This window comes from Rhodamnia argentea, chromosome 3, assembly GCF_020921035.1.
Source record: "Rhodamnia argentea isolate NSW1041297 chromosome 3, ASM2092103v1, whole genome shotgun sequence".
NCBI classification, from domain to species: Eukaryota; Viridiplantae; Streptophyta; class Magnoliopsida; order Myrtales; family Myrtaceae; genus Rhodamnia; species Rhodamnia argentea.
In genome coordinates, this window is record NC_063152.1 from 31,554,797 (window position 1) to 31,567,378 (window position 12,582).

General features: G+C 41.9%; 2 protein-coding genes across 2 annotated transcripts; one reads left to right on the forward strand and one right to left on the reverse strand.

Annotated features, from left to right (window-relative positions):
• Nucleotides 1–3,953: 3,953 nt before the first annotated feature.
• On the forward strand, nt 3,954–6,446 carry LOC115746450 (sugar carrier protein C-like). Its single transcript, XM_030682212.2, has 4 exons — nt 3,954–4,254; nt 4,558–4,883; nt 5,003–5,632; nt 5,746–6,446. The coding sequence occupies exons 1-4, from the start codon at nt 4,125–4,127 to the stop codon at nt 6,226–6,228; spliced, it is 1,569 nt and encodes a 522-aa protein (XP_030538072.1). The 5' UTR covers nt 3,954–4,124; the 3' UTR covers nt 6,229–6,446.
• Nucleotides 6,447–7,713: 1,267 nt separating this feature from the next.
• Nucleotides 7,714–12,453, reverse strand: LOC115746494 (lysophospholipid acyltransferase 1-like). Its single transcript, XM_030682279.2, has 8 exons — nt 12,025–12,453; nt 10,652–10,707; nt 10,060–10,280; nt 9,565–9,973; nt 8,943–9,028; nt 8,461–8,524; nt 8,259–8,377; nt 7,714–8,018 (listed from the first exon to the last, which is right to left on the reverse strand). The coding sequence occupies exons 1-8, from the start codon at nt 12,324–12,326 to the stop codon at nt 7,878–7,880; spliced, it is 1,398 nt and encodes a 465-aa protein (XP_030538139.2). The 5' UTR covers nt 12,327–12,453; the 3' UTR covers nt 7,714–7,877.
• Between the last annotated feature and the right edge of the window lie 129 nt (nt 12,454–12,582).

Sequence of the window (12,582 nt, forward strand, 5' to 3'; positions counted from 1 at the left end):
ATGAAGTCACCACCGGGTACGTCAGCGCTGAGGTAAGAGACTCGGAGAGGACTGCGACGGAGACGCGACGGAGACAGTTGCAAGCCAACGCGAGGAGACACCGTGACGCGACGGCGGACCCGGTTTCGCCACGACAGAGCAGAGCAACAGGTGGGATAATTAGCCCGACCCGACCACTGAAACTGCGTCACCTCTGTCGTCACCTTCTCGGACTTTACATCTGTCCTGGTGGACACGGACACACCCTCCCACAAGAGCGACCGGACATCTTTTACCCAAGTTCGTCGCACCCACTTGAACATTGAAACGCTGTGAGATCAATTTTCTTTTTTCAATCAACAACAAAATTTAAATTATGCCCAAGTGACCTCATTATCCCGCCTTTTTTTTTTTTGTCGTATTGGTACGAATTTGGAATTTTGGTGACATGAAAAAAAAAATTGGGTTTGCGGTAGCCAAAATTTCTAGTGATTTCACGCGGTTTCGTAAGTGTTTTACCAAGAGAAGATTATAAAAAAAAATCCACAATTTATTGTATTTTTACCAATTTAGTCATAAACATTTTAGTTTTGACAATTCAATCCTAAACATTTTGTATTTGTGTCAATTTAGTCCTAATTTTTTTTTAACTAATTCAGTCCTAAACCTTATGTATTCATGCTAATTCAGTCTATCTAGTCAATTTGGCCGGTCGGTGCGGACGTGAACCCGACCGGGGCTAATTGGGCAAATTTCTAATAGTATTTTAATATATATTTATATTTTTCTTTTCTTTCTTTTTTTTTTTTTTTTTTTGTTCATCTTCTTCGACCTTGTAGGCCATTGGCGTTGCTGTCGCTGGGTGCTCGACGGCGGCAATGCCGGTGACCGATCGTCGGATCGAAGAGAGGAAGAACATGAACAAAAAAAAAGGAAAAAAATAAAGAATTTGAAAAAATATTCGAATACTACTAGAAATTTTCCTGTCAATGTTGGCCATTCAAAGTTGAATTGGAGAAAAATGAAAAAAGTCTAGGATTGAATTAATACAAAAAAAAAAAAAAAGTTCAATACTGAATTGACGAAAGTGCAATTTTTTTATATAATTTTCCCTTTACCAAAAGATCGTCGGGTCATAGCCTGATAGCGTAATGACACTGAGGGGCGTTTTTCCGTGATCAGGCTGATATCCAAATGTGGAAAAAGTTTGTAGAAGATAATAGGAAAGCGGTTATATTGATATTTTGCAAACTTAAAAATCTTTGATTAAAAAAAGAAAACCCTTAAAAATCTGGAGGAAGCTGACATGGACTTGGCCGGCACTAATTGCGAAAATTTCTAATAGTATTTTATTAATTTTTAAAATTCTTCATTCTTTTTTTTTTTTTTTTTGGTTCATCTTCTTTTCCTAGTCAATGAGGTCGAGCTTCGCAGGCCAATGGCGCTGCCTGCCACTAGGCCGATCTCTCCTAGCGGCGGAGGTACTAGTGGCCAACGCTCCAGTGGGTCGCTCGATCGGAGAGAGGAAGAAGATGAAAATAAAAAGAAAAAAAAGAAACGAAAAAAAAAATAAAGAATTTGAAAAAATATTAAAATATTATTAAAAATTGTCTTGTCGGCGTCGACCGGTCAAAGTTTACCAGATGGAATGAATTGACAAGAAATGATTGGCAAAAAAAAAAAAAAAAGGCTAAGGACTAAATTAGCACAAATACAAAATGTTTATGACTAAATTGACACAAATCCAAAAAATTTAAGACTAAATTGACAAAAGTGCAATAAATTTAAAACCTTTTTTTCACAATTTTCCCTTTAACAAGAGATGGTCGGATCAAAACCTGATAGCGTGATGACACTAAGGGGCATTTTACAGTAATCCGGCTAATATCCCAATTTGAAAATGTTTGTACAAGATAGTAGGAAATCGGTTATATTAAGATTTTGACAAACTTAAAATTCTCGAGGAAGAGATATAAGCCAAGATTTGCAGATTAGGTAAAGACTAGAGAGTTCGTTTGAATAATTTTTTTGAAATCCAAGATTAGTAGGGCGACGCTTTATGCTATCAAATATCGAAAATGCCCTCCTCTTTAAGAACCCATTATTAGCATCAAGCTTTCGGGGTGGCTCGTTCAAGACTTACTCGAACAATTATTCAATAGAAAATAAGATCTTTGATTTTGTCTCATCGAGATAGAGATAGGAAAAAGAGAGATTTTTGTCATTTGTGGATCACTCGGAAAAATGCAGTAATTCGACAGAATAGAGTATCCTATAGTTACAATATATTATTACACAATCTGTACAAAAGACAGTTGCTTCTTAATCGTAAAATACTTAGTGACTTCTTTCTCCATTTGCTTGATTTCTTCTGCTTAAAAACTACGCCGATTGATGGCTATGCGCAAAAGATCCGAGCGGATTCTCCTCTCACAGCTGAAACCCCTGCTCTAAAGTAGGGGCTGCAAAATCTGCTCCAACTGAAGAAATCCTCTAATCGATGGAAGTCAAAGGCTTCAAGGTCAAGTACGATGCATGTGGGATCTCTAGATCTTCAGTGGGATATCTTCGGTGATAACCTTTCTCTTGTGGAACTTCCGATCGATCTAACCCATCGGGCCCCTGGCCCATGGCCCATCGCGAATATACTCACTGACTGTAGAGAAATGTTGGACCAAGCGAACGGGGTCCGTATTAAGTTCTCTCCCCGTGAAGCGAACTCTTGTGCGGACTGGTTAGCCAAAGCTCATAGACTAGGTTTTCTTTGTTCTAATTGGCTGTCTATGCGCCCCTCCATCCTTCGGGATCTGTTGTGTTTTGAAATTAATTATGGTTGTTTTTCGGACTCTGTTTAGTGAATGAAAGTCCTCGTCTTTGCACCCAAAAAAAAAAAAACTCCAAGTACACGCCATGGATGTATAAACCATCATACCTGCCGAGCCATACTTAAAATAATCAAGCGAATTCATATAAAAAAAAGTGGTAAGCCAGCTCTTCCCAAATAATCGGAAAAAAAAAAATCAAAGCCGAATATCTCTGGGCCTAAGAGCAAAGAAAAAGCCCATTTCGCGGTTGTGTTCTAAATAGCATTATTATGTAGGGGTGAGCATGGTCCGGTTCCCTCAGGAATCAACACTGGACCGGTGGTCCCGATTACCAATTTCCAGAACCGGGGACCAGCCAGTCCAATGGAATTGATAAAATTAAAATAAAAGAGAAATGTATTTAAAAAAGAAGGGATATGTTCGATATTCACATGTCTACGTACAATATTCTCGTGATTCGCATATGGATGTCCAAGTCATAGTGAATATCGAATAAAATGTTTGATACTGTACATGGTTATGTGAATCTCATTTCTACGTGCAATATTGCATTTAACGAGAAGACATTCAACTACAAATTTTCCCCCACAGGCAAGTCCCTTTCGTTGCCTAAACTCTCATTCTTACCCATACCAGCTGTACTTAAAAAAATAAAAAATTTGTAGGTTCGGGTGGGCAATTCATCGTTCGGTTCTCTCTAGAATCGGGAACCGGACTGGTCAAGCATTGATTCCACCATGAGAAACCAGTGACCTCCAGAATCGAACTAAATCCGTCGGTCTGGTTCGGGTGATTTCCGATCAAATCGGCCCATTTTGATCATCCCTGTTATTATGTGAAGGCGCTAAGCGACTGTCCTAGCAAAACAAAGACTGGTTGGGGATAGTTTCGATTAAGGTCTCATAATCGTAAAATTTTACGAGCTAAGCCGCCTGCCGAAGCTGCTGGGATTGCAAACAAAGTAGATGTTTTCTAATGCATGCGATCTTATCTCCTTAAAAGCAACAAAAAAAAAACTGTTTAGTTTGTTTGTTGAGATATTTTTTCTCTCGGTGTCTTTATCCACAAACAGAAACTTTGGAGTTGGTTATAAACCCTAAAGATCCCCTAAAATCTAGAGAGAGAGAGAGAGAGAGAGATATCCACATCCAAACTGCAGATTGGATAAAGTAGAGAGATCAAGTATAAGTAGGGAGATGAATGCCTGCTTCTCTACAAAGACCCAACAAAGGACTTCTTCTTCTTCTTTCCACTCTTTAGGTTTCCCTCTGTATTTACATGTTTGATGAACGTTAGATACAGACTGCATAGCTAAGCAATATGGCAGGTGGTGGTCTCGTCACCGGTCCCGGAAAGAACTATCCGGGCAATCTCACGTGCAGGGTTTTCATGACCTGCATCGTCGCGGCGACCGGAGGTTTGATCTTCGGCTATGATCTCGGCATATCAGGTCTCTCTCTCTCTGACTCCTGATGAAGCGTAAGGATTTTTGCGTATCAGATTATCTTGCACAATGAAGTTTGTAGCGTCGATGGGGAACGAACGTAGCTCCAATCTCTGTGCCAAAGATTATCATGGGCTAGATTGGTAAACAGCGAACGATTTGATCATTATCTATCGACCTAAGTTGAAAGATCCGAAGTCTATCTTTGTTCAGATTATTACAACAACAATGACGACAACATAAGTGTGTTTAAGCAAATGTTCTGATGTATGTTCAGTGCTTCTGGTTTTTGATAACGACGCGTTGCAGGTGGAGTTACGTCGATGGACTCCTTCTTGAAGGAGTTCTTTCCCTCGGTCTACCAGAAGGAGTCGTCGGTGACGCCATCCGACGATCAGTACTGCAAGTTCAACAGCCAGATCCTGACCCTGTTCACCTCGTCGCTCTACTTGGCGGCGCTCGTGTCGTCGATGGCAGCGTCCTCCGTAACCCGGGCCTTTGGGAGGCGGTTTACGATGCTCTCGGGTGGCCTCCTCTTCTGTGCTGGCGCGATCATCAACGGCTTTGCCAAGTACGTCTGGATGCTCATTGTCGGCCGCATCTTACTAGGGTTTGGCATTGGATGTGCTAATCAGGTATTGCTTTGATTTTGATTATCAAAGGGGACTATCTTATGTGCTAATTACTATGTTGTTTTGATTTCGATACGTGACTAAATTCTCATTATGGTATTTTTTTGGCCTCCGATTTGTAGTCTGTACCGATCTATGTATCCGAAACGGCTCCCTACAAGTACCGCGGCGCGCTGAATATGATGTTCCAATTAGCAATCACGATCGGGATCCTTATAGCCAACCTCCTCAACTACATGTTCGCCAAGATAGAGGGCGGCTGGGGGTGGCGTCTCAGCCTAGGCGGCGCAGTCGTCCCCGCCCTAATCATAATCCTCGGGTCGTTCAGCCTCCCAGAGACGCCTAATTCGCTGATCGAGCGCGGGAAGTTCGACGAAGCCCGAGCTCAGCTGGTACGCATCCGGGGGATCAAGAACGTGGACGAGGAGTTCGAGGACCTGGTGGCGGCCAGCGAGCGGTCCAAGCAAATGAAGCATCCGTGGGCGAACTTGTTGAAGAGGAAGTATCGGCCGCAGCTGACCATGGCGATATGCATCCCTTTCTTCCAGCAACTGACCGGGATGAACGTCTTCATGTTCTACGCGCCAGTCCTGTTCAAGACGATCGGGTTCGGGAGCACCGCCTCTCTCATGTCAGCCGTGATCACGGGCGGGGTGAATGCACTTGCGACGTTCGTCTCGATCTTCGCCGTGGACAAATTCGGGAGGAGGTTTTTCTTCTTCGAGGGTGGACTCCAAATGCTCATTTGCCAGGTATGATTCTCTTATACATTAACGTTTCGAATATGTATATCAAATCTGATGACCATGATGAACTCTATAATTAAGTTAGTTTCATTCAAATCCCATTGCAACCTTAACCGCAGGTGGTGATCACCGTGGCCATCGCACTCAAGTTCGGGACTACCGGCAACCCCGGCACGCTGTCCCACTCGTACGCCCTGACCGTGGTGGTGGCGATCTGCACGTACGTGGCGGGCTACGCGTGGTCGTGGGGCCCGCTGGGCTGGCTGATCCCTAGCGAGATATTCCCCCTGGAGATCCGGTCAGCCGCGCAGAGCATCAACGTGTCGGTGAACATGATCTTCACCTTCTTCATCGCGCAGATCTTCACCCTCATGCTGTGCCGGCTCAAGTTCGGGCTCTTCATCTTCTTCGCTTGCTGGGTCGTGATCATGACCATCTTCATCTACAAGTTCCTGCCGGAGACCAAGGGCATCCCCATCGAAGAAATGCACCGCGTGTGGGAGAAGCATCCTTACTGGAGCAAGTTCGTTAAGGAGGGCGGTGACGGCGGCAACGGGAAAAGTGGCGGCGGTGATGATGATAAGCCGGTGTCTCTGGAGTAGTGGTGCTCGAGATGAAGGAAATTCACTGTAAGGCAAGTGTCTTTGTCAATTTCTACCTCAAGATAGTAGTAGAACAACTTGAGAATGTCTCTGTTGGGGAACAATATGTCTTATGTTTATTGGCGCTTTGAATAACCCTTTTTCTAGTTTTTAATTTTCTTCTCTGGGCTTATGTTGAAACATTATGGTTCTGCTTGGAAAAAAGATAAAAATCTTGACGTGTCGATGCACCATAACATGGGGCAAGTTGGAAAAAATTCCGACAGGATTAAGAGCAAGACAACTTAGTCCTGGTAAAGCTGACCTATACAGTGTTCAGACTTTCAGAACAGTCCGAACTATAGTGTCCAGGGGACTGAAGGCGGGTTGGTCGCAATTCATGACTAACTTAACTTGAAACTGTGCATTCGATAACATTAAACTTAAAAGCTATGTGCCTATGGTCCGCTATCACTGCCAAGTTCTCTAGGTTACAGTTCGACTCTCTTCATGTCCGTTTCTGGCCTTCGAAGGCATTATCGGCCAAATCCTAAGGCTATATTTGATGATTTCTAATCCGGATATATAATTGGACAGGATTTATAAAAAAAAAATCGGAGATTTTTGCCATATACTCTTTACTGTTTGACGAATCCCAATAATAATGCCGAATATGTTCATATACTATTATCATGTATTTGGTATTTATGACATATCAATGTAAGAACTTGAAAATGCACAAATGGAGATTACAAAAACCTTCATAATTCGTTCTCAAATCTAATAAGAGAGAAAAAAATGTGATCATTACCCCTTCCGACCATGCAAAGTTTTGCTCTCTTGCTACTTTCATTAAATTTCAATGCTACGAAGGAGAATGAATTTCAACTTTCTTTTCGTTGCTACAAAAGGGCAGAAATTTCGACTTCCTCGCCATTTTTCTGGAGTTTTAACTTTAAACTTAAAAAGCTAAAAAGAGCCATTAAACTCCAACCTGAACCGAATATAAGAGAAGACAGAGATGCTTTCTGTTTTTTTCCAACAATTTCACTGCTCATTTTTAAAAAATTAAAAGGATCATTTTCGAGTTCGAATGTGTACAGTTAAAATTTAGGTTCTTCTACTTCATTTTTATTTTTAAATCTCTTTCTTATAATTATTTGTATTCCCTACCATCATTTCTTGATAAAATTTTTATTAAATTATATGATGCTTGAGACCATGTATAGATACAAAGTGTCCAGAGCGGGAACCAAACAGTAGAAATAGAATGCGAAGTGTCTATATATAGATACAAAGCACGTTATAGATACAATGTGTATACATACAGATATATAGTTTGGGCGGGAACCAAACTATGTATATGTAAACAAACTATGCAAAGTGTGTGTGCGCGCGCGCGCGCACAAAGTGTCCTGGGCGGGTACCAAACAGGGGATTTTATGTTATCCTCTACCAAACATAGCTAAGGAGTAAAAGAAAGCCAAACCTTGAGATTTCTTCCTGTTGGAGAAAAGCTCAGTCATTTCATTACATCAGAAGAGTGCCATTGTTCACAGAAAACATAAAGCAGCAGCAGAGTAACCACTTGAACGAACCGACATGTCAAAACGAACCCCGTTACATAAAGCCTAGTAAGTCTCAGACGGACTGGACTGCCTTCCTGATTCTCACTGTTCCTTGCGACCTTTAGATCTGGCTGGTTTCCCCGGTTTGATTACATACCCAAGGAGGATCAAAGCTATGGGAAGAATGGTTCCAATGTAATGTACACTTCCGTACGAGGCAATTGTCTCGCGTAAACTCAACACCTGCATGCCTCAAAAAGAGAAACTTAGAAACAACAGAATGTCGATTCCAACTCCATATCAACCTAATTCGTACATACAAAAAGATAAGCTTCGAAACAACAGAATGTTGATTCCAACTCCAAAAGAATTTAATTCCTCTACATACAAAGGTATCTGTCTTTATCTTCATTTTATTAAATTTACTCAACATGCACAAGTGCACATGGAGAGACAGAGAGACAGAGAGAGAGGGGGGCTCACCATGAAACCAACACACGAATAATTCAGAACCAATAAGGTGTAGGCGAAATTCAGAAACACTAATATATTCTTCATCAAAGCCATCTTTGGAGGAATAGCCTGTTGCCATCTGTATATCACTGCTTGCAATGCAACAAACGATAGTCAATCAAAGAAAGCATCAATTATCAGTGCAAAGCAGAACGCACAGATCCATGGTTACCTCTAGATCCAGCTATCATGAGGGCTGACTGTACAAAGAAAATGATATATCCAGGATATAATCCCTACAGAGAGATGACAAGATAGTAGGAGCAGTTAAGATGATTGTAAAGTACCTAAATCACGACATGAAAAAGAAAAAAAAAATTGACTTGACATTAAGAGAAAAGGAACCAAATCCCAAGATATGGATATAGCTACTTCAGGAGGCAGTGATAGGGGAAGGAGTGACATGAATTGGCTTGTATTCAAAAAAAAGCACCCCTTTTGGGCTGGAAGGTTCTCTCAATGTGCTATAATTCTTCCGAGCACACAGAGTTATTCAAGTTGCCTTCTCACACAAAGGAAACATACTAATGCCAACTGACTTTCAGAACCTCCACGACCCACACTCCCAGAGGGCATGAAAAATGAAACAAAGACTAATGAGAGCCTTTCTTTTGTTTTCTTTCGTTTTAGTGGCAGAAAGCAACATGTACTCACGTGCCAAACTGCGCTGACTGTCTGAGTTGCTAGCAACTGGAAGAAGCCCGGTTTTTTCCCCTTCTGAACAAGCCTATCATAAACATCTGCAGCAAGAGAATTTTAAATAGTTTTACATATAAAGAATAGAATTTTTCAAGTAATTTTACACTTGAAAGAGAATCTCTCTATCAGTTGCAGTTCCTAATCTATTTAAAGGTCACAAATGCTTAAGCCTATTAAAGCAGAGAGTAACCATAGCTTTAGCATGCATAAAAGTATCATAAGATACGAAAAACATCCAACATAACTCCAATCCATATGCTTTAAGACATTTACTAGAGGTGGAATGATATATATACCCGGAAAATCTCCTCATTGTACTCACATATTGCAACAAAGCAGTAATTACTCTTCGGACCCAGAAGTATAAACAGACAAAAGAATTAACAAATGAATCAAGTCCATTACATTTGTCGTACATGATAGAACCTTGTTAGCCATACCCGTTTCAGTTAAATTGACACCCTGTGCATATACGAACTTATCAGTCAAATTCTTTGCATGCTACTCGAAAAGTTCACCTTCTCCTAGCACTCAGCATTCGAAAAAGTTTGAGAATCTTTTCAGCATAGATACTCACAATGACGGAGCCAAGTGCTGACTTGGATATTCCATACAAGTGGCAACTCAACTGCACTCTTCGCAAACTCAACTCCTAGGATGTCAACATTCTTTGCCCTGTCCCACCGTGGCTTTGGTGGAGAAGTATCTGTCCAGCCACTGAACCCAAGGCCAGATATAATTAGAGAGGCCTCAGAAATTGACCAGATGAAATAATATTTCCAACGTGCCGTGAATCCAGCCATATATTGATAACTCAACCGCTTCCAAAATCCCCATTCGTGGTATACTGGATCCGTAAACTGAGACAAAGGATACTGGGGCACCAGGTACAGGTACAAAGCCATGCAAACGGCTGCTTGGAGAATGGCTCGTAGGGTTGCGCCAAAAGTTGATGGTTTAGGTCCTTTATCTGAGTGGCCCCAAATCTACAAAAATTTTGTCAAAGGCCAAGGGATCAGTTTCCATTAGAAAGTGGAAGGTAAAAGCACGGATAAACTTGCATGAATCCTACCCCCTTCCCTTCAGTCCATTCCAGATAATCCTTCATCTCATAAACAGGACCAGCAAAGTGACTGCCACAGCAGAGGCAGTAGCCAAAGTACTCTATCAACGAGGGCAACTTAATTAAACGATTCTTCTTCTGAGACTCGCGAAGATCCTCCTCCTTCAGCAACCCATCATCATAGTTGATTGCACATGAGATGACTTTCAATGTCAACACCATTAAAGCTCCTGCATACAACGTAACAAGCAGTTGATCATCAGACAGATGGTGTACTCAATCTTACTAAAAGAAACACTTTCACCCTTAGACACGATCTACTCATCCAAACTCTACATTCAACATTCAACTAAAATGAATAGCCTTAGCTAAGGTAAAGAATATAAAAAGGTGTTTCCCACTGGCTGGGGGAAAAGTTAATTCCTTAAAGCCCAGAGCCACCACTGCAAAGGACATGCTGGCAACTCAACATCGTATCAAAGATCTTGAACTTGCAGAGCAACTCAAATCATCCAACTCCAGAAGAAAAAAGAGTTGGAAAGTTCTAAATTAGGAACACCAGAATATAGAAGGCATGTAAAAACTGAAAATTTTCTCTTACCAGTCGCATCAATGCCGCCTTCTTTCCATGCATCCCCACTCATGTAGTAGACATGGCTACAAAGTCATACACAGTCAAGACTTTTAAAGCATATCACCAAAAGCAAAATGACAAAAATCAGAACACAAATTCTTCTTGACAAGTTTTGAAATACTCAGCTCATTTTTTGTTTGTTTAGAAATGTTGAAGATCCTGAAATTCATCAGAAAAAGCGGAGCACATCGTGGTATGTATACTTGGTGAATGAGCACAGCATATGCAACATATAAAGTAAGAGAAAACTGAAAATAGACAGCAAAACAGAATAGATGGCCTTTAAGCATACTTTATGCATGATATTATCATAAAGGACTCTTGAAAGCCCAAGCAGATTCCTTGTTAGTGCTGACAAGTGGGATCTATACCTAATTAAAGAAAGTTAAAAAGTTACAGCAGTCATTTTAAAGTAAATAAATCCTGGAACGCCACCGTAAAGGAAGAAAGGGCCATTGGTTATATCATAAATGCATTGCTTGTCTCATTGTAGGGCAACACTTATAGATCAAAGAGATGGCTTTGTCTTTCGATGTAAAGGTTGGAAAGCGCTCAAATGAAATGAGAGGAATACAAAAAGCCTAGCTCTTACATCTAGGTTAACAATTGCATTGATGATTATGCATGTCAAAGGTTAAGTCTTCTACTGATAAACTCAAGCACCCATACTTTTAGCAACAGTAGACAATTTTCACATTTCTCCCAGTCAATTTGATTCCAAGGAGACAAAAAGATCAGAGCCTCCAGTGCCTACTATGTTATCTATAGTTGAAGTACGACATAGGAAATTAAACTTCGAGGCCATTTACATTCTTCTAACATCACTAGCTAGATGCACAAGCAAATCAGCTTCCTGGCCAACTCAAAGAGTCAAATAAATCCGCAGAACCAAGCCAAAAAGAGACTCGACGTCTGTAACAGCCAACTGCAACAAACGCACAAGACTTAACAATCAAACGAACATGCGACACCAAGAGAAGCAAACTCCTTCACAGCATGCACCATTGAAAAAATATGACAAAACATGATTGTTTCATCACACCCATAAGCACCAAATTGGAGGAAACAGAACTATGAGCTATCTATTCACTTTCTTTAACAGCAACAGCCACACACGTGAGCCAATCAGCTTCAAATTAACACAAGCAGGTGAACAAATCCCGACCCGAAAAAACATACTGAATCAAATGACAATCGAACGCAATGCAACAAACGCACGGCAAACAACTTTCAATAATCAAACCATGCATGCAACATCCGAACAAGCAGTGAACCATAATAGCCCAATTACAGCCCACGAAAATTAGACTCGAATAATTTCGTGCGAGAGCAAATTATACCAGCCAATTAGGTAGCCGAATCCGAGGAAGAAAGTGATGATCCCGCACTTTGACCGATAAGCCGCCATCGACAAGTAACCCAGCAGCATTGGCACCAGGAAGTGGAGGTTCGAAGAGAAGCCGAACGAGAGGTACGAGAGGAGAGCGCCCGAGCAGGCGGAGTAGGCGTGCTTCGCGAGCCGGCCGGGGACGAACCGCCAGAGGAAGGAGACGGGGATGGTGGCGAGGAAGCAGAGGAGGAAGCGGAACACGGGGACGGAGACGCCGATGGCGGAGGCCATGGATTCCATGTCGACCTCCATGGTGGAGGTGCGCGTCGGCGCGACTGTTGAGCTCGGCTCGACCCGCACGGGTTCGGTTGGGGTTCTTATTTTCCGAGTGGTTGGGCGCTGGTTCGGGGAAGAAGACGTCGGGGGAGACTGGATTTATGAGCTTGGGAAGGGGGGAGGACGAAATTACCAGAGTGCCCTTATGACCTCGTCGGCAAGGTGAAGCCTCGGTTGTATCGTCGTGCGGGGAATCGCTTAGACCCATCGTCTTTGTCGCGTTAGGGACAAT

Coding starts and splice junctions, on each gene's coding strand:
- LOC115746450 (XM_030682212.2), top strand. CDS start 4,125: ATGGCAGGTGGTGGTCTCGTCACCGGTCCCGGAAAGAACTATCCGGGC. Junction 4,255..4,557: donor CTATGATCTCGGCATATCAG/GTCTCTCTCTCT, acceptor GACGCGTTGCAG/GTGGAGTTACGTCGATGGAC. Junction 4,884..5,002: donor GCATTGGATGTGCTAATCAG/GTATTGCTTTGA, acceptor TCCGATTTGTAG/TCTGTACCGATCTATGTATC.
- LOC115746494 (XM_030682279.2), bottom strand. CDS start 12,326: ATGGAGGTCGACATGGAATCCATGGCCTCCGCCATCGGCGTCTCCGTC. Junction 10,281..10,651: donor AGGCGGCATTGATGCGACTG/GTAAGAGAAAAT, acceptor CGTTGTATGCAG/GAGCTTTAATGGTGTTGACA. Junction 8,525..8,942: donor CAGTCAGCGCAGTTTGGCAC/GTGAGTACATGT, acceptor ATCTCTCTGTAG/GGATTATATCCTGGATATAT.